Below are 23256 nucleotides of genomic sequence, written 5' to 3'. Positions count from 1 at the left end.
GGCCTTGATTAAGGTCAAATGTTAAGCAAAATCTCACTTTGTTTTCCTTCCTCTGACAGGCGTAGTAGACGACACCAGAATCTCTGGCTGTGGTACTAATGATGACACCACATTTAGCAGGATCCTAAACCCTACGAACGTTTTAAACACATCAAGACACCAAGTGCAAAATAATGGCTCACAGTTTTCAGCAGTAGCCAGCTGGCTGCTACTGTTGTCTCAGTTTGAATATTGTTTGGAGTTTGCCAAGCTAAATAGCGAAAAGATTGCTAGGCCAAAAGCTAGATGATTATTTAGCACCTGTAGAGATTTATAGATGCTTCTGAGAACTGTTCGGTTAAACTTGCCAGTCAGCAATCTATTCATTGATATTGTTTTTCTAATGAATGTAGAAACCTGTCTGAAAATTCACCAGACTGCAATGACCTGGTTAACTTGACATTAAAAGAACGTTCAAAAGAGGCTTGAGATCTATAGTATTGAGAGAATCTTTGGCATGCTTTCAGTTACTCCGTAGAATAATTTTATCATTCATTTAGAAAAACAGAACAAAAACAGAGTTGACACTAGTGGCAAAGCAATCCACAGGGTTTAGAAGCAGAGATGTGCCACTCATGTTCTTGCTAAAGAACAAAAGAATTGAAATATCAATTCTTCCCCACAAAAATGTGTTACTTAAGCTGCAAAGGTGTGCAAATCAACTCTTAAGGGGTGGGACTACTCTTCAGGGTGGATGAACCTCCAGTTGCACATTATTTCTATGTGTGGAATTTGCTCTTTGGTTGAGTATTCATGTGCATGTGTATGTGCATTGCTATACACAATTTTTTTACATTCATTTTTAGAAACTGAAGTATGAGCCAAAATGATTTAAATTCTTACATTTGTATTGAACTCGTGCACTCCTTTTTTATGCTTGTGAACGCCAATTACAGTAATTCAGAAACAACTGTGGGTTTAGTATCCTGCTGCGTATGTGTCTGCAAAATGACAATGAGCTGAACACCAACCAATAACATGTAATGATTAACAATAAGACCATCTGAACTGAACCAAGTTCAAACGAAAGAGGCCACGTTGCGACTGAGGAGAACACCTTACCTGGGCTCCTGATGGCCCCACCTTTTGCAGCTAAGGGAATGGTTTAACAAGACAGTGAAGTACAGTCCAAGCAGTGCTGTTCAGCTGGAATCTCATTTTGTGAGCAGAAATGATTCTTCAAATCATTTTATCCAGTTTATCAAGGGATATCAAACTCATGACATTTGGTTTTGATTATCTGATCAATTTCATTCCCAACAGTGGATTGCAAACTTATTTTATATCAACATCTATATAAAATAAAACCATCTGATGTGCTGTGGAGTAGTTTTTTAAAACCTGGGGCAGGATTCACAAAATAAAAGCGATTTTGTAGGAATATAATTTATTTTAAGGTATCCTTGTTACAGTGTAACTATACATTTATGTACTGAGTAATATTATTTAACTACATTTACTTAACTGTATGGTTTGGGTTTGACTTAAGGTTAAGTACATGTAACTAAGCGTAACTTATTTTTGTTGCAAGAGTAAGTACACTTAACATGCCTAACAAAGACACCTTAAAATAAAGTGTTATTGAATACTCCTACATTAAATGCAGTTGAAAGATTAAAAAAATATAAAGTTTGTAAATATATTACTAAAAACATTTTTTTCTTAAGAAGAAAATGTCAGTCTTTATCTGAATGAATACATGGCTGAAGACTCACTTCAAGAGGTACAGTAAACGTGACGTGTTTGCTCACATACATGTGCTTCATTTATAGGCTAATATTGAAAACAAGCTCGATTCATTTTTGTAGAATTGATTACATTATCACTTCAGAAAACTGGCACACCCTAAATAATAACCATACTATGTATAATATTCAGCTAGTGTTGTTGTAGATAATGTAGCTAGTCTATTTTTATTAATAGCCCTACTATGTAAATTATGTAGCGGTTGTTGTAATGCCTAAAAATATTGATTAAATTGAAATATCCCTAGAAATTAATTAAATCAACTATTTGGGATTTAAAACAAGTCCGAGGCTTTCCTAACTTATTTATAATGTTATTTATGATGATTTTTCTTAAGAACATCCTTAAGGAATAGGTTAACCTTCTTGAGAAGAATTTTTGAGAATACAAATATATATATTGTTAACTTTTTAAATAAAAAATTAAAATAAAATGGCAGTTGAAGACATTTTTCCCTAAGAATGTTTTATGAAACCTGCCCCTGGTTCTTTTCTTGTTCACCCAAAAATGAAAATGCTTTCATCATCCAGGGAGCTCATGTTATCCCGTATAACTCGTTTTCTTTGTAACATAAAGCATGTTTTAAATGCATTTAAACTTGCTAAATTATAAAAAAAAAAAAATTGTTAATGAATGTATGCTGCTCCTCTGAAGAACATGCCAAAAAGAGCTAGAGCAGTGAATGGTAACTTAAATTTTAGTCTATTTAACTGTATACCTTACATTAATTCAGAAAACGTGGAGGGAAAAAGTGCATGGGTCATAGGGACCACTTTTATGATACTTTAATGGTGCTTTTGTGTTCTTCATAAAGCGTAAAAGCGCCCTCTTTTGTGCTCCACAGAAGAAAGAAAGTCATACGGGTTTGAACCAACACGAGCACAAGTAAAATAGTGACAGACTGAACATTTTTGGTGCACTATTCTGTTCCATTAAGCCTTTTCCCTTTGGCATGTACAGATATCAAAACTCAGTCACTTAACACAAAATACTGTGTTCCATTCATAATGCATTATTGGCATGTATAACACACATCATACTGGGTCACGGTGACCTACGGTGAACCCAATGACAACAAATGGTGATTGTTATGGCAAGCTGATGGTCGTCAAGGAAGAATGCTTGTAGAATTATACATGCTCGTAGTGATTTTACAATCTCGTAATAATAATGCATTACTTGAATGAAAAAGCCTGTGCAGCAGTGAATTCAAGACTCACCGCTGTGCACATCATGTATCCGGCCCCGAAGTCAAAGCGACACTGTTCGTGCATGGAGTAATGCAGCCCCGGCAGGTGTGGAAGCTCCTCCCATTTGTGCTCGAACGGGTCATCACGGAGACAATCATATGAACTTCAGAGGCAGAATGAGATGATATATAATCCGCAGTCGTACTAGTCAAGATTGTCTGTGTATGTCTTTCTAACACTCACTGCAGGTAGCGGCCCAGTTCCTGTTGACTACAGCGGGACCAGTGGAAGCGGTGGAAAGCCGCCTGCACCAGTGGGGCCATGATGCTCCCCATCTGCACCTCATCTCCACAACGATTCCCCTGACCATCATGCTCCATTCCCAAACTAAAACGCACACGCATATATACAATTGTGCAATTTTTACAATTACAAACTTGTCCGATTTTCACATTTTTAGACTTAGTGTGGATTAATGAGAATTTTAATAAATTGATTTTGCAATCTCTTGTTCCTGAATTAATTTGATTTTGAACAAATCTTTTGAGAAAATGACTCACTGATTCACTCATACGGCCTGTTTACACTTCATCGTCATTTCATGTGTTTTGCTGATCAAATATCTAGCTGACTTGTTAAAACATTCCATTTACACTTGGCCAAATAAACGTATTATCGCAAAAGGGATATAAATCTGATTTAAATATATGTTCATATAAATAAAATCCAACGATAAGCGCTGCATTTAGTTAATTATCAGCTAATTTCAAGACCCTAATAGGAGAATGCGTGGCATCAGTACTAGGCAGGTTGGATATGACAGGATTTATATCCATCTCAAATGCATTTCGGAGGGCATTTACACCTGTTTTTTTCACATGACGTGACCAGATGTAAACAGCCCCTATAATGGCTGTATCCAAAATCACATAATATCTAAGAAGATATTTTCTGACGTACAATTTAAAATCTTGCCAGAAGTAATACGTCATATGGGTACTATATTATCAATACTATGAATCTGAATGTAGTATTCCTTTCGCATAATGCTTTGCACCTACTATATAGTAGGAAGTATGCAATTTCAGATGCAGCCAGTAAATTGTTGAATAAATTGGTTGTGAATTTGAAACGATTCACCAATTTATTTACAACAAGGCAATCACTTATGACCACCTAGTGACATTTTAATGTAACATGCAGAATACACTGTAAAAATCCCACCACTAATTCACTAACTAGCAACACAAAACCACAAAAAAGGAAAGTCCACTGTTCAATTGACGTTCAACCAATCAGATTCAAGAAACATGGACCAAACTTAAGGACCAGAACAAACTGTTGTACAAATGAAAATACATGATGTATCTTTTGACACACTGTAGCAGATACTCACACGTGGCCGGTTTCATGCGCCACAACAAAAGCAGACGAGAAACCGTCCTCATGGTTGAGAGTGCAGCTCCGTACGGGATGACACATGCCTGTGACAGGAGCGTAACCTAGCAACACAAAAGAACACCTGACTGAGTTTGTCCTCCTCACATCTTCATCACATTTTATTTTTAACTCTTATTTTCCACTGATCTGAGGCCTGAAGTCAAAGTCATTTCAAGATCATTGTGGAATGTCCTTACAGGTACATATTTTCCTGAGTGCATGTGTTCACGTTTAAAAGATCATCCGCTCTTTCATGTTTCATCTCCGGAGGTCGATGATGCCGTGTTAGTGCATGTGTGTTGGATATTACCCTGCATCCCTGTGGGTCCAAACTCTTGACGAGTGAGAAAGATGGCATGATCATGGTATTCTTTATCATTAGTGTCCTTCCTCTGCTGTTCGAAAGCCCATCGACACACATTCTCCAGACTCTGAGAAGGATTTCCCAGCTCAATGAGGCTCGAGGACTGAAAGTACACATGAAAAGGATGTTACACTCGAAGTATGTGTGAATCAATTACAAAAATTCTAAATGAAGTTATGGTTTCAGAACAACTAATAAAGGAATAGTTTACCATTTAACATTTTAACAATTCCTGAAAGACTCTATTATAAAAGGCTTTTCTTTTGACTTTAGAAGACCTGGAATACAGTACATGGATCGAATGGATGACTTTTATGATGCTTTGGATACTTTTTGAAGCTTGAAACTATTCCAAAGCATTTTTTTTTAAGAATGTCATAAGGGTTTGAACTGCCATGAGGGTGATTAACTTTTTACTTACATTTTTTGTTATATCAAACATCTTGACCATTTTTCTTGACCAATTTTATATGACCAATTTTATATGATTTACCCTTTATTAGACATATATTACTAGAACTTTACTGAACACTGAACAATTGATGTTTGTTTTAATACTGAGGGATGACTCGAAACTTTTTTCTGTAGTCAAATCACAGATGTTCAACCTAGACCGTTCCTTTAATCAGAGGACAGACTCCTAAACAATTACATCAACACGAACTTCAAAAGCTCAAAGAACTATTGTGAATCAATTTGCTAGTACTATCTAGTATCATTAACATCCTTTGATGTTGAAAGTACTGAAAAATCCAATCAAAATAAGTTGTATAGCAAAACTGAACACGATGACATGAAATGTTTACATAATAACAACAACAGAAAAAAAAAGTTTACATTATAAACTACGGCAGCCGTGACATTATTATTGTTACATTTCACACTCGTGTGAACACAGACGTAAACATTGCACCAAACATTTTCTTCCAAAATCTGTGCAGGGAGACAAATGTGCGCAAAGAAACACCCAGACAGGAATGCGTGGCTGTGTTTTGATGACGTGGCCACGAGAGCCATGGAAGTAGGAGATCCTTTCCAGATGCGTGTCCTGAAACTGCCTCTCTTTCACTGTGCCTCACTCTTGTGCATTTTACGTTGCATCAAGGTCATGAACTCTGAAATCTACGCTGCAGTGTCTTCACCAACCAGCAGAGGGAGGCTTCATCATTCCAATGCGTAGCTGTTGCACCATGGAAAGAAAGAGGGTGGTGGGAAATAACTCAACTCAGCATCACTCTCAGAACAAGTGCATCCAGCGCTTTATTTTCTCATTACACTTCATTTATTTGTGACCGACGATTTTTACGCTGTAGGTTTGCGCGCAGACAGGAGACTAATGTAAACTAGTTACTAAACACATGATTTATCTTCACTTATCTTCATTCCATCACTGAGATGTTTGTTGATAATGTGATGAAGGGTGTTTTCTCAGAATTCTGTACACAAGAGACTTCCTCTTGTTCTTGTTAACGGAATACATGACAGACGTGAAAGCGTGCTCATTAAAAGGACGTCTCGGCATCTTTATCTTCTCTGTAATCCACCGAAGATGCGCACACGCACACACGCTCTGTGGATTGATGTTGGGTGTGTCATGTCAGGGTCTCTTTATCTTTTCGGAGCTAGGTGAGGGGAAGAGCGGAACAGATGTGCGGAAGAGACTGTGATGTTGGAACCTTGTTGGAGGTGCGCGGGGTCACTCGGTTGATCGGTGCGTGCCGCTGCCGGCAGCAACGGTTGCCACAGTAATTGGGAATGATGGACAACCTGCTGGCAAGACGGGCGAGGCTGCATGCTGATTGGGGCTGAGGCGGCAGGGGAGAGGAGTGGGTGTGGAACAACCAGGCATTTGTGTAAGAGCGAGAAAAAGAGGGAGGGAGAGGTGGAGAGAAAAAGATACAGATGGAGAAAGATGTATATCTGTGGCAGTGCTTTTGAAATAGGTGGGTGATCTAGAGTGAGTGTGAATAAGAAAAACATGGAAAGGTTTTCACACTAAATGAGGGGTGAGGTTGAGACAAAGGTTAGCAAAACTAATAAAGGGAACAACTGCATCAGTGTGCCTCTATTTAATAGGAAGTATCTCTGAGTATTACATGTGGAGGATGGTTTTAACATTCCAGGGCATTTCCCACCTTAACCATACAGCGTTTGAATCATGAAAGAAATGAATCGAGTTCTGTGTGTGTGCCTGTGTGTTTTTAGTGGTTTACGTGGACAGAAAATTTGGTTTAATGACATAGGTATGACAGAGTTATTACAATTTGAATGTGGTTTGTGCAGACACTGCCTACGTCCCAGTAATTCAAAAGGCTTGAAAAACAGACTAAATGTTTGGTGTAGGACGTGTAGCAGTGGTGGTGTATTATAAAAACCATTACGCCAATGTAAAATCTCCATAAATCCCAAAAACAATGTGTGTGTGTGTGTGTGTGTTTTATTTCAATTAAATAATGTGTTTGTATGAATCTATAACTATCTATCAGTACATTTCAAGCACTTTAGGTATTTAGTCATTTTTGTTGTGGTAATCCTGTAAAAAAAAATTGTGCATATTCAGACAAATTCTGGAATTTTACTTATAAACAAAGGACAAATATCCTGGAATTAATGTGTGCTCATTATTTTGGTTTAAAACACATTTATGAATGATTTTTAAAAATAGAGTATAGTACATAGCAAAAAAAAAAAAACCTTGGTGGAAAGACCCGGTGTCGGTATGTAGGTAGATAATTTCTTACTGGGTAAGACACATAAACTATAATGGAAAATCAAAAGGACATGTGACTTTGCCCCAAGTCTACAGACTCTACCACTGTTATGTGGCCAACCGACTATATGATTTCAGAATGTTTTTTTCCTTTAAAATCTTTGTATATTTACTTTTTATCTAAATATGGTTTCAACAGCTAGCCCACAGTTCAACTGAGCCACTGGCAATGTCCCGGTGCTCCTTTGCCACTGCATCCCTGAACGAAGTTAAACAACATTTTAAGCCACAGCGAGAGGCAGACTAAGCGTGACCAGGAACAGACGGAAGGAAAAAGACAGAATGGAAAGGAAACCAGAGGTTGTACGAGCACAGGGACAGAGATGAAGAGAGGACTGACAGATAAACAGAGAGAGAGAGACCTGTGTGCCAACCGCCTGATGAGTTCATGTGGGACAGTTTGCATTTTAAGAACTTAATCCTGGAAAGACAAGGCCAGAGGGACAATCACCACAAATCAGCACAGGAAACGCCATCTGCCTGACCCGCCGTGGACCTCTGTCTCTCCATCTCACCTGAAACCGCACGTAATCACCATGTAACCCCACACACTAGCTGTCACAGAGGAAAAATCACCATTTATCATAATGGCTGGGGGTGGTATAGTGTCTCAGTAAGAAGAGCAAAATTTGAGGGCACCACAGCGTTGTGAGCTATTCCTCCCGCTGGGTGAACTGACATTTGTGGTAATGGTAAGCTCCGTCGCAGAGATAGAAAGGTGATGGATTGTCATGTTTAAGTGGCTTAAAAATATCTTCCTCATGGGTTACGCATCCAGATAGCACTGCTGGAGAAAAGATCCCTTCTTCCTGAAGCTGATGCTGATTGAATAAATGGAGTAGGTGTTAACTTCACTATTGATTAAGAGGTATTTTTCCAGACATCATATTATTCAGATGATCGCAGAGGAAAATCGTGCTTTCAAACCTCACTTTAGTTTGTCTCTGGATTTTCTCATTTGAAGTGAAGTGTTTAATATCTGAGCTACTATAGTGGCACTAACTCGGGTTGAGTCAATGTTGCTCTGCCTGATAGCTCAAACAAACAGCGTTGAAAGTTCTGACTAAATGAAAGGCTTAATTAAATTTGTTTCTTCTTTAAGCAATGCAGTGACTTTTTTTTTGTACCAATCAGCTGAAAAGATGACTCAATGACTCACTCAAAAATCATTCATTGAATTGCTTACTCATCGCCTTACTCATTATGATTCATGTGAATTATTTAATAATTCAGTCATAAGGAGAGTGCTTTTTGTTTTGTTTTGTTCCTGGATGTGTCAGTAACTGCTAACAATTCGGTTAAAGATAATCATTTACTTCACGGTCACTTCTTGAATGAATCTGTGTTGTGAATCACCTTGATCAGTGAATCTATCAGTGACTCACTTTGTTCAGTGATTAACAAGAAAGATTCTAATAATAAAGTGCCACTATTGTGCCATTTCTGATATTCCCTTTCAAGCAGTGTTTAATGTAGCTGTATTTGAATGTTAAAGATTAAAAGCCGAAATTGATTGATAAATAAATAAATCGATTCTGTACAGCCCAAATGAGTTGTTAGTAATTTGGAAGTCAATTCTGTGGTGGCTTCACATAATGGGGAAACACGTTTGCATAGTTCCCGCCTATATGCTCTATGTTGGCCAGTCACGAACAACTTGATCTCGCCCACTCTCGTAAGTTGGCTAATTACCCAGTTTATTTACCAACTGGCTCCAGTGAATCACAAACCGTAAGCATGATTAATAATTGATGTTTACATTTTCTATCAAGCCTTCAGAATACCAACTGTCATTTCAGACATGCGCTGTACTTGTTAGACCAATCACAACAGACTGGGCCATCTGACCAATCACAGCAGAGTAGACTTATGGAAAGGAGGGGGCTTAGACTGCATGTTTTGACAAAACAGAAGTATTTGACCTTGCATGCATATTAACCTATTGTAGGAGACTACCAAAGCAATATTAGGAACCTTCAAAATTGCACTTTAATAGGAATGAATAAGATATTTTAATTAATGGCTTTTAAATTAGTTATTCAGTTAGTCACTCATAAAGACAGTCGCTTTCCACCACCTACTGGCATAAATGTAACCTGCAAAAACAATAAATGAAAACGAATAACTAATGCATATGTAATGCACATTATTACTATTAATTTATCCTCATTTCGGTCTACGTGAGATATTAAAAAGATACAGGATTTTCTTAGTGAGTAACTGTGTCAGATGAAAGCTGAACATAGATCTGTGGTCACTATCAGGTCAACCACATTTGAGACAGGCTACCTGATCTGAGATCAGCCTCTCCCTGATCTCCAGTTACAGGAAGAACAGCATTTGTGTGGAGCTGCGTGTTTATGAATGAGGGAGGGTCATCATTGATTGTTTATCTAGCATTCTTGATTCTTCTTCCCAGAATCCTTTGCTTGGTCCCACAGGGGAGGTGCTGGTGTGTGCGTGTTTATGTGTTGGGGTGGGGGGGGGTATTGGGAAGGCAATTGCATAACATCAGCACTCTGTGTGCTTTGGTGTTGAACTGTGAAGGCGTGCGACTTTGAAAAGACTCCCATGGGAACTCTATGCTTTTAGTTCCCGTTTGCTCAGTCCGGTGGAATAACAGGCCCTAGGCCATGGTGAGCACCCAGCAGAAGGGGGTGGGAAAAAGATGCGCATGTAAGCTAAGCTAGCAGTGTGTTTACGTGTCTCTGTAGGTGTGAGTGTGAGACAGAAGGTGGAAGAAAGGGAAGAACGGAGTGTGTATCTTATATATGTTTGCCACTGATGCAATATGTCAAACTGTCATGATACAGAGCTGCAAAGTGCTAAACGGCTACAGACAGCGAAATGGATCATTTGGGGATTTGCATAAAAAGAAAAAAATGGGTTTTTTTCGGTTACATCAGTGCTCGCTCACAGTGAAGACTAAGTCTGAACATGAAGTCTCAGATGAAACCTCAACTATGAAGAGGTGTATAATTTCTGTGCTACTAGCAGCACCATACAAGTATTACAATCACACCATTCGGCTTCCATTGAACAAAAAATGCATACAAATAAAAAACAGACAGCCCAAATTCTAAACTCAAACCACTGGTTAAGCCGCACTGTAATGTGTGGGACTCCTCAAAAATGTTGAAACTAATACAGCACGTTTACAACACCTCTAGCCTTCAAATCATTTACAAATATTTGTCTGTGACGTATTTCAAAAAATGATAATGTATTTAACATTTGATATGACTATAAACCATTATATAAACTTACCAATATAACTAGATATATGATTGGATTAAACTCAGCATGAAAACAAAACAAAAATGCTTATTTATTTTAACTTGACCTGATATTTGATGCATGATGTCAGTATAATGCTTCTTACTTTTCTGGCATCGACCAAAACAATCCGAACTAGCACCACGTTTATTCGTGCACCAAGAGAATGGTCATGATAGATCTCGTTCACCTGTGAAGAGAAAAAAGCAGTGTTAGATCCAACACCAAGACCTTTATATTGACACAGGCAGATACTGTAATACCAAAAAGCTTCGTTTTAGAATACATTCCATTAAAGGAAAATTATGTTTGCTTTTTTGAAACTCATGTAACAGAGGTCAAACTAAAGTGCTCCAAGTGAGAATTATGATATCCTAGACTTCACACTGTGGATATCTTCTACAGATTCAATGTTCCAGTCTGCCTTTTAGACATGTTTCAGTATTATGTTTTGTTGTGCAAGTAATATATTAATTATATTATGAATTAAAATTAGTAATTTTTAATAATGTATCTATATAATCCATATATGAACTACATATATAAACTATATTTTTTTTTCTATGAAGCTGCTGTACTTACAGCAAAGCTTAACACACACACACACACACACACACACACACACAGCAACACATAGACACCTGCAAAGCTGCACCCAATAATGTTTAGGAGAGCCTTTTTCATTTCCCATGATTCTGCAGTTTGACTTCTCACCCCGCGCCTCAGCCATCTTTACTTATTCAGTTTGCAGAAGGATGGGCCTAATGCACTGTGGGAAACGCTGTTCCCAGACAGAGAGGGAGACAGAGGCAGACAAATTGGTACAGAAGTTCAGACATGGTGTCCTCTGCCGCTCTGGAAGCCTGCTAATGAGACACCGAGATGTATACACAGCCAACAATAATGAGATTTCTGATGGACAGACTGCAGGAGGGGGAGCGAGAATAAGAGACGAAGACAGACAAGAAGAAAGGGGCTTAAAAGGGGGCGGCAAGGAAGAAGGAAAGCGATGGGAAAGGATTATACAACGTGCTTTCTAAAACCAATGTGTCTCTGCACCGGCTCACCTGCTCTTTTTTATGTACGATTCACTGGTTGCCGTGCAACCGGCAAACTTCAGAGTGGGGTGGGGCCGGGTTTCTCTCTCTTTCTGCGCGTCTGTATTCCTGCCATTCCCTCTCCGCTTGCTGTCATTCCTTTTGACTGTTGGAATATTTTTTTTGGTTGCGCTGTCTGTTCTGCAGACTTTGTTTTTACAGTTCACAACTTTACTGAATTCATTATCCACTCCCTTTCAGTTTTAAACCAGTATATGTGTCTGTATCTGCCAAAATCTTATCTTTCAAACTAGTGTATAGGCCTTTTCCGTAGCATTCGCCAAGATTTCTTGAGAAATTCTAAAGAGTGCAGCTCTTAGGCTCGGTTGCCTTAGTAACCGCATTAATACAGATGACTGGTAAAAGCATAGATGACTTCCAGGTGACCATGACTCCAGTGTTCTGAACGTTAATGATCGTTAAACTGAGACACGACTTTCATACGGAACACACACTGTGCAACACCTCAGGTCTCTGCATTAGAAGAAGCAGTGCATGATGGGATATGACTACTGCCTTGTTTCCAGGCTTCACTTCAAAGAAAAAAAAAAAAACAAAAAAGACATGGCGGGCAGCAAAAGTTTATTTCTCTCTTATTACTACAGTATACACTGGGGCTGAACAATACAGCATGTATATTGTACTGTAAGAAGGATAAAATTTGTAATTTCTAAATGTTCGTTCATAAATTTTAGCAACACTTTATTTTAAGGTCTACTTTTCACTAATAACTAGTTGCTTAGCAGGCATATTACTAACATACAGTATTGGTTGTTTATTAGTACTTATAAACCACATAATGCGTAAATCACAATATTCTGCATATTTTAGATCCTGTAATCATATCCCATACCTAAATTTAGTAACTTACTAACTATAAATAAGCAGTAAATTAGGAGTTTATTGAGACAAAAGTAGTTAATAGTTAGTTAATAGTGAGAAATGGCCCTAAATAAAGTGTGACCAATGTATTATTTAAAAAGTAGTGATAAAAAAAAAAGTTTTGTTTACATATATGTGTGTAATGTGTATATTATGCATATATAAATACACACACATACATGTATTTAATTTAGAAAAATACTTTACGTTTATATATTAAATGTTATTAAATATATTATATCAAAATAATTATCCAATTAATTGCAATTAATCGCATCCAAAATAGGTTTTCGTTTACATAATATATATTATGTAAACAATTATGTGTGTACCATGTATATTTTTTATATATATAAAAACACACACAGCATATCTTTTGAAAATATTTGCATGTATATATTTATATTCATATAAATGATATATAAATATATTTAATGTATAAACATATATTTTTCTTAAATGTATAGATGCATGTGTGTGTATATACTGTATACCTGATAAAGTACACACACATATACTATGTAAACAAAAACTTTTATTTTGGATTCTCTTATCACAAGCAACACTGGATAGATATTCTAATATTGGAGTCACAAGTCTTCGGGAAGACCAATAGGGTTCTTCCTCAACCTCCTACAGAACAAAAAACCCTATAGCCCCCTCCCACCCATTGCTCTCTATGTTAATGATCGTGAGAGTGTAGGTCTCATTAGTACTGCCCTGGTTGCTGGCCTTGTTCAGGAGCACTGGGTTTCATCAGCCTACAGGTAACTAATGGAGACCTAGAGGTCGGCAAGTCAGAAAATCATTAATATCCCATTAATAATGCAGCAGGGGCTAGCATTGTGGCTTCACTGCTTTAGAGGAAAGAGAGGAGAGTGAAGAAAATAGCAGAGGGGGCAGATAGAAAGATAGGGTTAGAGGAGAGAAAAAAAGTCTACAGTATGTGTGAGTGTGTGACTATTGATTGAGTGAGGAGGGAAAAAAAATGGGTTGACATTGAGAAATATTAGCATATTAGCACATGAAATGAAAACATTCCCAAATCAAATGTGTGAAAGAGGCATGAAAAGAAGCCATTTAAAAGTGGCCAACTTTTATCTTATCAGCCCTGTTTATCATCTGGCTCTGCCAAACTGTTAAAAGAACTTCAATAAAAGGGATTTACGATCCAAAGTGTTTCCTTAATCAGGCATTTTGGTGTTTTAACATTAACCTGTTAAAGACCCCCTGTGGTGAAAAACAAGTTTTTAACATTTGTCAGCCTAGTGTTTACATGTCTGTCTGCTGCTTTAAATATGCTTAAAGACAGACCATGTGCAAATTCATCAGTCAACACCACAGCAAAAGCTTTTCTCCTTAAAACGGCAATGTACCAAAGACCGTCTCATATCCACTCACTTCTGAAAACACCTAGTGCTGAGTTCTACACTATACACAAAGTTTAGACGCAATGCAAATAAGAGATTCATTGTGCAGTGTATAGAGGTTTATTGATTTTAATGTATCTTTATGAGATCGCAACAAACTACAACAAGTGAAAACTTTAGTAATAGTAATTATAGGATTACACTCACAGATTTGCTCCTCACTGCCACTTGCTATTTTGTAGTGTTTGCTACTGACTGTAAGTTAAAGGAGTGAAAGCAGAGCGGGTCTGAGCCTGAGATGAGAACTAGTTAGATCTGCGAATATTGTGATTACCAATGAGGTAAGGGTAAGCTTCAACAATTAAACGCCTCAAAATGAACTACTGTACATCAGTTACCTCTTGCCAATCTATATCTACAATATATTTATTAGGAGTGACACGGTGACCGCATCCAACTGCAAATTCCAAATAGAAGGGATAATCCCTATCCCCTTGGAGTGGGAACTTTGGAGTGAACAGGGCATATGCGTGACATTCATTATTTAGTCGATTGGAATGCACTTGGCAAAGGGAGAGATGTAACTTCCTCATTATCTTCAACTGGGATGTTCCCATGATAATGCAAGACGGTGTCTGTCAGCCCAGCAGAAAAAATATACATTCTATGTTTTAAAATGTTGTATGCATATTATCTATGCAACAAACTTTAAAAAGTATACAAAAATATATGTTAATTTGCAACAGTTATGCTAACAAAAATAAAAAGACATTTATGACATTAAAACAGAAACATCTGCTGACGGACACCGTGCTGCATTGTCACCGAAACATCCCAGCTGGAGATAATGAGAAAATGATGTATGTCCCTTTGCCAAGTGCATTCCAAACGACTAAATAATGGCTCGCATGTGCCCTGTTTACTCCAAAGTTCCCAGTCTAGGTGAATAGGGATGATCACTTCCATTTGGAATTTCCCTCCGTGAACCGTATGGTTTAATGTGCATACCATGCCACCATATATATATATATATATATATATATATATATATATATATATATATATATATATATATATATACACACGCACATATATATTTGTTGCTTTTGCCTTTTATTAGAATAGTACAGTATATAAGACATGAAGTGGGAGAAAGAAGAATTGGGACGCCCAAAGAGCAATGGCGCTATATGTCGGTGCACTGCCCATGATGCCATTTGGGCCAACACTGATTTGCTTCTTTATTAAGAAGTGCATTTTTTCTTTCAACTACTTCTTTAAAAAGTGGAAGTATGAAAGAGATATTAAAGTAACAAAAAAAAACATAATAATAATAATAATGCTTTGATCTACAGTCAAAAATGAGTTGGACAAAACACCCCCGAGCAAGCATTTCATTCCCTATACAACGCTGATTTTTACCTTGCATCCCACATACATATTATGCTGAATCATCATCGTCCTGTTTCAGTCTGGGAGAGGAAAGTAAACGAGTATACAAATCCCATCGGGCTCTTGGCTGGCTGATCTCCCCTTCATTCTTCTGTAATGTACAGGAATGCTCAGAGATATGAAGGTACGCACTGGTGGACAGTATTTGCTCAGACTCATTACTGAATCTCTGCCATTTTCACTTGACATTTTGGACCATTATTACCTGTCTGACATTTGAGGGCCAGAACAACGTGTCTATGAAGAGCTGATTACATAATGGTCCGCCCGCCTGCACGTCTTGTTTACTCCTGAGGAGCGACTAATATAGAGGGAAGCAATTAATATTGTCGACTTTCAATTCACACAATTAATGCTACACACAAAGGTCTCAGCTCTATTACACAGGCTAGCTGCGCTGTGGTCGCTCATGCAAATACATGAAATGAGTCTGAGTACAAGCATTAAGAGCCTGTGGGCACTGTCGAGGGGCTGTGGTGGTGGTGTGTTGCGGATCTGATGTGGTACTTACAGTCTTGAGTTAAAGGCAATCTTAGATGAGCATGTTCTGAGAAATTCCACAACATGAATCTAGAATTACAATCAACAACAACAAACTCTCCCACAAATAGCTTCCGCATTAAATACCGGTCCATTATTTCAACTGCAACTGAAAGAGCCAGTCTTAAAGGGGCGGAATAAAGGTGAAGGACGGCTGATTGGTGGATTGGAAAGGGTGGGCGTAAGTCAAGAAGTCTCCAGATCTTTTGATCCCTGTCTGACGCATCGATTCCTCATCATTTCCCATGGACCTATGAAGTAAAGCCAATCAATTTTAGTGCATTTTAAAGAATTGTTTCACTCTGTTCTATAAATTGAGGGCAGAGTGAGTCACTGGACCAGTTCTCCAGAACAAACAGGAATCCCATTCACAAATACAAAAACTCCCACGCGGAGATTAACGTATCGAACAGACTGAAATTAGATATGAACCGTGACAAAAATGCTACATAATGTGAAAATAAATGAGTAGCTATTCATTTAAAATGCCTTAATATACAAGCATCACTGACTGTGTAGCATTTTTTAATTATGAAAAGAGTTAAATCATTTGAAAATGCTGACTCCAATAAATAATAAATATAAAGTAAATAAATAAAACATTTATTAGTTTATGTTGCAATTGTATTGCAAGTCTTTTTTATATGGTTAAAGAAAACTATGCCTTTATAAAAGGTACAAAATGCCCCTAAAAATCTACTTCAGTGGGGAAATACTGCTTATTTAATAAAATGTACATTTTTACAATACTTTTTAACAAACCCATTCAGATAAGGGAGAGAATTTAAACAGTATTTCTAATAGGGTCTGTATGAATTGAGAATTTAAGAACTGTCTTCTATTCCATTCACGAGCTGGAATTTGAACTAATTGGGTCTTATTTGTAATAATATTAGTAATTAAAATAATAAATGCAAGCTATCTAAATTAAATTTGCATTCCTATATGTTTTGAACATTAACTACTAAAACCATTGAATGTTTCTGGAATTATGTTGTATTTCAATTTTGACACTTCAGTTCCAATCCAATTCACATTCAAGAATTTAAAAGGCATTCTAAATTCAGTTATGAATGGCGCTCAACCCTGCCACCCACATACAGTCCCATAGACGGATCCCTTTTCAGGCAGACAGACAGACGGCTCCCACTCTCTTCTCCTACTGGATCATTGAGAGAGACCAGCCACTGACCAGGAGAGCATGAATGAAAGACTGCAGAGGGATTTTTTCACTCAGAGCAAACACGGCAACAGAGCAGTGACATTTACGCACACACACACGCTTAACACACACAAAACCAACGCAACAAAACAACAAACTCAGGCGCTACGCATAACACATCATCACACGCAGCCCTTATGTGCAACAAACACTAAAAGAGGAGAATTCAGGGAAAATAGTTGGAGGAAAAAAGGGCAAAAACCTGCTTTATGTCTCTCTCTTTTCTCTCCTTGACTCCCGGAGAGCGAGAGAGACATGCCTTCCAAAAGTGAGCAAAGTAAACTTTCAAGAAGAAAGCGGCAAGAACTCAACGCGTGGGAGAGAAAGGAGACGCGATGTTATTTATATATTTCTGTTTATCTGTTTTCCTGTCATTTATTCAGAATGCAGTGTTTGAAACACCCCCTAGGATGAGAATGAGAGGAGAGGAAAAGGAGATGGCAGTGGCACAGCTGCAGAAATTGTTCGGGGACTCGTGATAACTGGAGAAAATATGCAATATAGAGAAATGGTGAGGTTATAATACATTTTTCTCTGGCCTTTTTCATCCCATCACATTTCATCTTGATCCATGATGTAGAAAAATGACTGCAGAACTGATCTAATATGTGTCTGATTTTACCTCACATCATTGACTATTACTGATGATATAATATCTGGCCAGCTTGTGATTTTTTTTTTTTCTCTGTCTGTTGGCTAGCTGATCTCTCTCTCTCTCTCTCTCTCTTGCTCTTTGTCATTGCGTAGGTTTAATTTGTGGAGATTAAAGGACACATAGCAAGGCGCAGATGGGAGCTGTTTTGTCCTGAAGCATATTTTCCTCCGGCTTACCATCACCCTGGACCACATGACGCAAAACCACTCCAGCGTCCAGCTTTACCTGAGCTTGACATCTTTCTCTTCTCTCAAAATACAGACAAATTGCATAAACTAAGCCAGCGGACTGTCACTAATGAGAGCTAACAGTACATTAAGTCTTTGTGTGTAATGTTTTCAAATACTAATTCAAATACTTCAAATATAAAAAAAAAACAGTTCCTGAATACTCACAAGTGCAGCTTAACAATACTTATAGCTAGGGTTATTAATCATCTGAATTGTGATTAACAGTCATTTCTGATACTATTTTTTAAGGAAAACTTAATAATTTTTAGACAGCAGTATTTAGAATAGTTTCGCGTGATTTGTAATGCAATTACAATGAATCAGAAATCAATTCAACTTATAAACAAATTGGATCAAAATATTAAAGCAATCCTTTAACGTTGGACTGACAAAGTCAAACATCAAAATCTTTTGTGGGACAAAAAAAATCATTAAAAGATAGATAGATAGATAGATAGATAGATAGATAGATAGATAGATAGATAGATAGATAGATAGATAGATAGATAGATAGATAGATAGATAGATAGATTTGACAGCCCTACTTAAAATGTTTTGAAAACACTGCAGGATTGAATATAAATGCTATAAACACTAGTATCTCTGGTGTCAACACCGTGTCTCTAATGCTTCAGCACCAGCCAGCTTCATCTCAGTTGTTTATTACAATGCTGTCTTACGCCCGTAGAACTGCTGCGCTGTTGACAGAGTAGTTTCTATCGTTCTTTGATTTTTCTCAAGGGTAACCCAAACACAACAGGCAGCGTGGGTGGCTCGAGCACACTTACGATGTTCATAAGAGTGAGAAGGTACTTCTCCACTTTCTGCTGCCCGTGAAACTGCACCACGGAGTCGTCCACCCCCAGCAAAACCTCAATGTTGTAGATTCGTTCCGGCAGCTGTCTGCGGGCTCGTCGGGTCTGGTTAATGCTGCGTTCAACACCCTGATACAGAGTCTCAAGGTCCAGCAGTCCGCCCATATCAGCACCTATAAAGAAACACAGTAACAGAACTAATAATTCATCACAGCAATGTGAAAAAATTAGTGCTTCCTTTTTTCTTTTGAGCGACAGAAACCTATCAAACCACTAGCCACTATACGTGGTGTCATGAGGTCATTTCCTCTCCAGGAGGATAGATGGAACACGGAGGAGAGAACACATTGAGGAAGATCTATCACCTTGTCTCCATCACCCAATCAGCTGGGGGCATCTTCTATGCTCCAATTATGTAACGTTTCCTAGGCAACCTGCTCATGGGTAAACCAACGCTCTGTGCAGACTAATATTAGCTCACCAGTCACTTTCTTATTGGATGATAATCCGAGAGTAAGAACAATATTCATCATCTTAATGCTGAGAGTCAGTAACATATTACAGGGCTAGAGAGGCAAGAAGACAAGCACAGAAAATTCCCAATAAACCAAAAAGAAAAGTGTCAGAGGTTTTTTTGGTGTTGGTGTTTATTATCATGAAGGATTTTGTAGGGTTGTAAACGTCCTCTCACCAGCAGGTGTTCATAATATCGCAGCCTGTGTCAGCAGATTTACAAAATTGAAAAATTGAAAGAAAGCTTCTACAGTACAACAAAAGCAATTAACACGCTCTTGGCTCACGTCTTTTATTATGCACAGTATTCTGCATAAACATTAGAATTTTGTGGTAACACTTTATTTTAAGGACCATTTCTAACTATTTACTGCTTGTTACCATGGATATTACTAGCATATTTATTAGGAACATATTAATGCCTTATTCTGCATGACCATTTGATCCCCATACCTAAACTGAACTTAACCTTAAAATATCAATAATCAGCAAATTCTCAGTTAATAGTTAATAATAGTACCAATTCTGTAGTAATACCTGCATCAGGTATAGTATACTCTTTTTAAAGCTGATGATGATCTGAGGGTCACCTCAGAACCTGTTAACACCAGAAGCTAATAAGAAAAAGTGTAAAATACTAGCTTTTTTTTTTTTTTTTTTTTTTTTTACTAAATCTACTAAGATTTTTTAAATATATATTTCTTTCATTTTATGCAGCAAGGAATGCATTAAACTAATCAAAAGTTTAAATGCATGTATAATGCTGAAGCAATTCGGCATATTGAACGATTTCTGAAAGCAACTGAACAAAAAATAAATAAAAAAATAAATCATAATTGAGAAATCAATTTTTTTTAAAGTTTGATTTTCTTTTTTATTGAAATAATAATTCACACTATTACTATTTTACTGTATTTTTGATCACACAAACATAATGCAGCATAAAAAAAACTATAAAAAGCAGGCAGTTTTTATATTCATCATCATTTCTTTTCTTTGAGGAAAAGAAAGAATACAGTTTTCCTTAAGGGAGTACCCCCCCACCACACCACACCCCCAGTTCTGCCCTACTGTGACGACTAACCTCCTTCTATGACATCTGTCTTTTTCTGCTATTCTGTGATCCTCTAAAACTTGACCCATCACCCTGCCTGTCAAATACACCCAGCTCCATTCTGATCTCATGAGAGAACATTCACATTCAGGCTGAGGAGTCCTCGCCCTTATCAGGACACAAAGCTACTTTGTCTTTCAACCTTTGCAAATGTCAAGAGAACCTATGAGCGAGAGAAAGATGGAAGAAACGCAGGAACGAGAGAGGGAAAGGCGCTCAGAACATTTGAAGAGATTGATATCATGTACAGCAGTTGTGATGTAAGTACTGAACTCACAGTAGGTCATTTCACATGGTTTCTAACATCTCAAACTATCACACGCTCATCTCCATGAGTGACAGATTTATGGGTCGTCGGGCCGCCAAACTGCAAGAGCACTGAGACAGAACGAGAGTTTGGTGTAAGACGCGTCCGCTGACACATGCACACATAGAAATGTGCACACACAGCCAAGCACAAATGATCTAAAAATTTGTATTGATGGAAAAAGTGTTGCAAGAACTTGTAGATCTTAATCTTAGAACATTTACAATACTGATAGGCCGATATGCAGTCTTGTAAAGTAAACATTTAAATGCTACTACTTTCGTTTGCAAAAAATAATCATAAACCGGCAGTGTAAAACTAAAAACATAAATGAAAATGAAAATGTTTGGGTAATTTCTGAGTATTTACATTAACCCTAAAACAATGCAATGAACTAGAAAAATCAACATACTCCCTGTGTTTTGCTGCATGTGTATGTCCATGTCATTAGAGTTTCATTGAGTTCCAGGTGTGTGTCTGTTAATTATCTAGTTAAGTCCTCATTGTCAGAGCACGTGTTCTAAAGTTGAACACAATCATAAGTCCACATATAATAAATCGTCAAAATATGACATATAAAAAGTTCTAAATATTCACTACAATATAATACAACGGGCTAAAATATAAAACAAAAGATAAAAGCAGTCTGATTTATTAAATACAAAATTGTCAAAATATAAGTCAAAATGGGCAGTAAACATATAATATATTTAAAAAAAAAAAAAAAAAAAAAAATATATATATATATATATATATATATATATATATATATATATATATATAAAATAATACAAAATAGGAAATAAAGTAAAAAAAAATCTTGTATACATATTTAAAAAATACTTGTTTATTTATGATCACTAGTCATTTATAACCTCTGAAATCTGGCACAGCAAATTTTAATTGAAAATTAGGCGTATGGCAAAACTGACTTTTTTGTTCAAAAAGAGCAAACGAACAGCACTGGGGTGGAATGGGCTGTAAGAAGACAATGAAGCCTTGCACAATAACAGAAGCTGGATTAATTGATGCCTGTCCAATCAAAACAGACACTGGAATATGACAATGTCACAAAACAGCCTCAGCGATATAAACTGTAGCTATGATGATTCCACATGATAAAACAATTCCCCTTAAACATCAACAGAAACAGTGACTTCTAAGTCATTGCACATGTGACAGAATATTGTCCCATATGTAGCAAAAGTATAATAATGTCCTGTAGACGTTCTGCGTGCAAACAGCTTGTGCATTGGCTGTGCGCCGGTGATGTCAGACAGTGTTTTTAATTAGAGTGTGAGAAAGTGTGTACATGCAGCAGATGTACAAGCGAGCCTTTCTGTGTTCTTGAGGAAGGGTATCGCAACCTTAGGGAAATCTGATCCAGCTACACACATTTTCTAACAGCCAGTGCTCAACTAATGCTCTTTCTGCCTTTTAATCTTTAATGGTGTGTTGTAAAAGCCAAGATCAAATTAAGCCTTTAGGACCAGGCCATTGAGAGCTGGTAACGATATCAGTAACTAAATCATCTCCAGCAGTAATAAAGTATGCCATTTGATTAAGCTCTATATTAATGCCAACAATGCACTAATGTTTACTACGTGGTAAGTAAACTGGCAATGTTACTGTAGAATAGAGGTCAACATCTTTTTTTAATCTATATTGGTAATCTGTGTCATTTCACCCTGCCCCAAGTAATGTATACAATATTTATTATAACTTATATTAAAGAAACATGCATAAATATGTTACAAAAAGTAAAGCTCAATTAAATATACTGATATACGATAATATCTTATATATATATTTATACACACACACACACACACACACACACACACACACACACACACACACACACACACACACATTTAATGATCTATAGATACAGGAAATTTATTTCAGTACATTTAATTTAATTACTTTAATAAATTTAAAAAAATAAAACCCGGGTAAAATCTAATTAAACATGGTTTTATTAGACGGGAGACACTGATTTATCAAATGTGGAATATCTGTTTTTTAGTGTTCCACATTCTTAATAGACGACTGTCCTCGAAGTCAGACATGTACAAGCAACAGCAAAGCACCATGGGAGAAATGCTCCACTGGGCTATATCAAGCCATCCAGCAATTCACACATTAAACTCTGGCTATCTACACAAGGGATTGATTTCATAAGAATGCCATAAGAGAGCCTCTTATGAAATACAAGAAAAGGAAAAAAGACA

At 37.2% G+C, this 23256-nt stretch overlaps 1 protein-coding gene across 5 annotated transcripts in view; it reads right to left on the bottom strand.

Moving 5' to 3' along the window:
- Positions 1-23256, bottom strand: part of LOC122358235 (A disintegrin and metalloproteinase with thrombospondin motifs 2) — a 105673-nt gene that overhangs the window by 12323 nt on the left and 70094 nt on the right. For 3 of the 5 annotated variants that reach the window (XM_043258021.1, XM_043258023.1, XM_043258024.1), the window contains exons 4-10: positions 19062-19261; positions 10932-11015; positions 4726-4882; positions 4372-4477; positions 3219-3362; positions 3006-3138; positions 1102-1131 (exon numbers count right to left, since the gene is read on the bottom strand). In XM_043258021.1, the coding sequence (XP_043113956.1) occupies positions 1102-1131; positions 3006-3138; positions 3219-3362; positions 4372-4477; positions 4726-4882; positions 10932-11015; positions 19062-19261 (854 nt within the window). The remainder of the gene's footprint in view (positions 1-1101; positions 1132-3005; positions 3139-3218; positions 3363-4371; positions 4478-4725; positions 4883-10931; positions 11016-19061; positions 19262-23256) is intronic. The other 2 variants (XM_043258022.1, XM_043258025.1) reach the window with 1 other exon arrangement.

The sequence above is a fragment of the Puntigrus tetrazona genome, chromosome 14, assembly GCF_018831695.1.
Source record: "Puntigrus tetrazona isolate hp1 chromosome 14, ASM1883169v1, whole genome shotgun sequence".
Taxonomy (NCBI): Eukaryota; Metazoa; Chordata; class Actinopteri; order Cypriniformes; family Cyprinidae; genus Puntigrus; species Puntigrus tetrazona.
The sequence above is the reverse complement of the archived record's forward strand: the minus strand, read 5'-3'. Positions and strand labels throughout refer to the sequence as shown.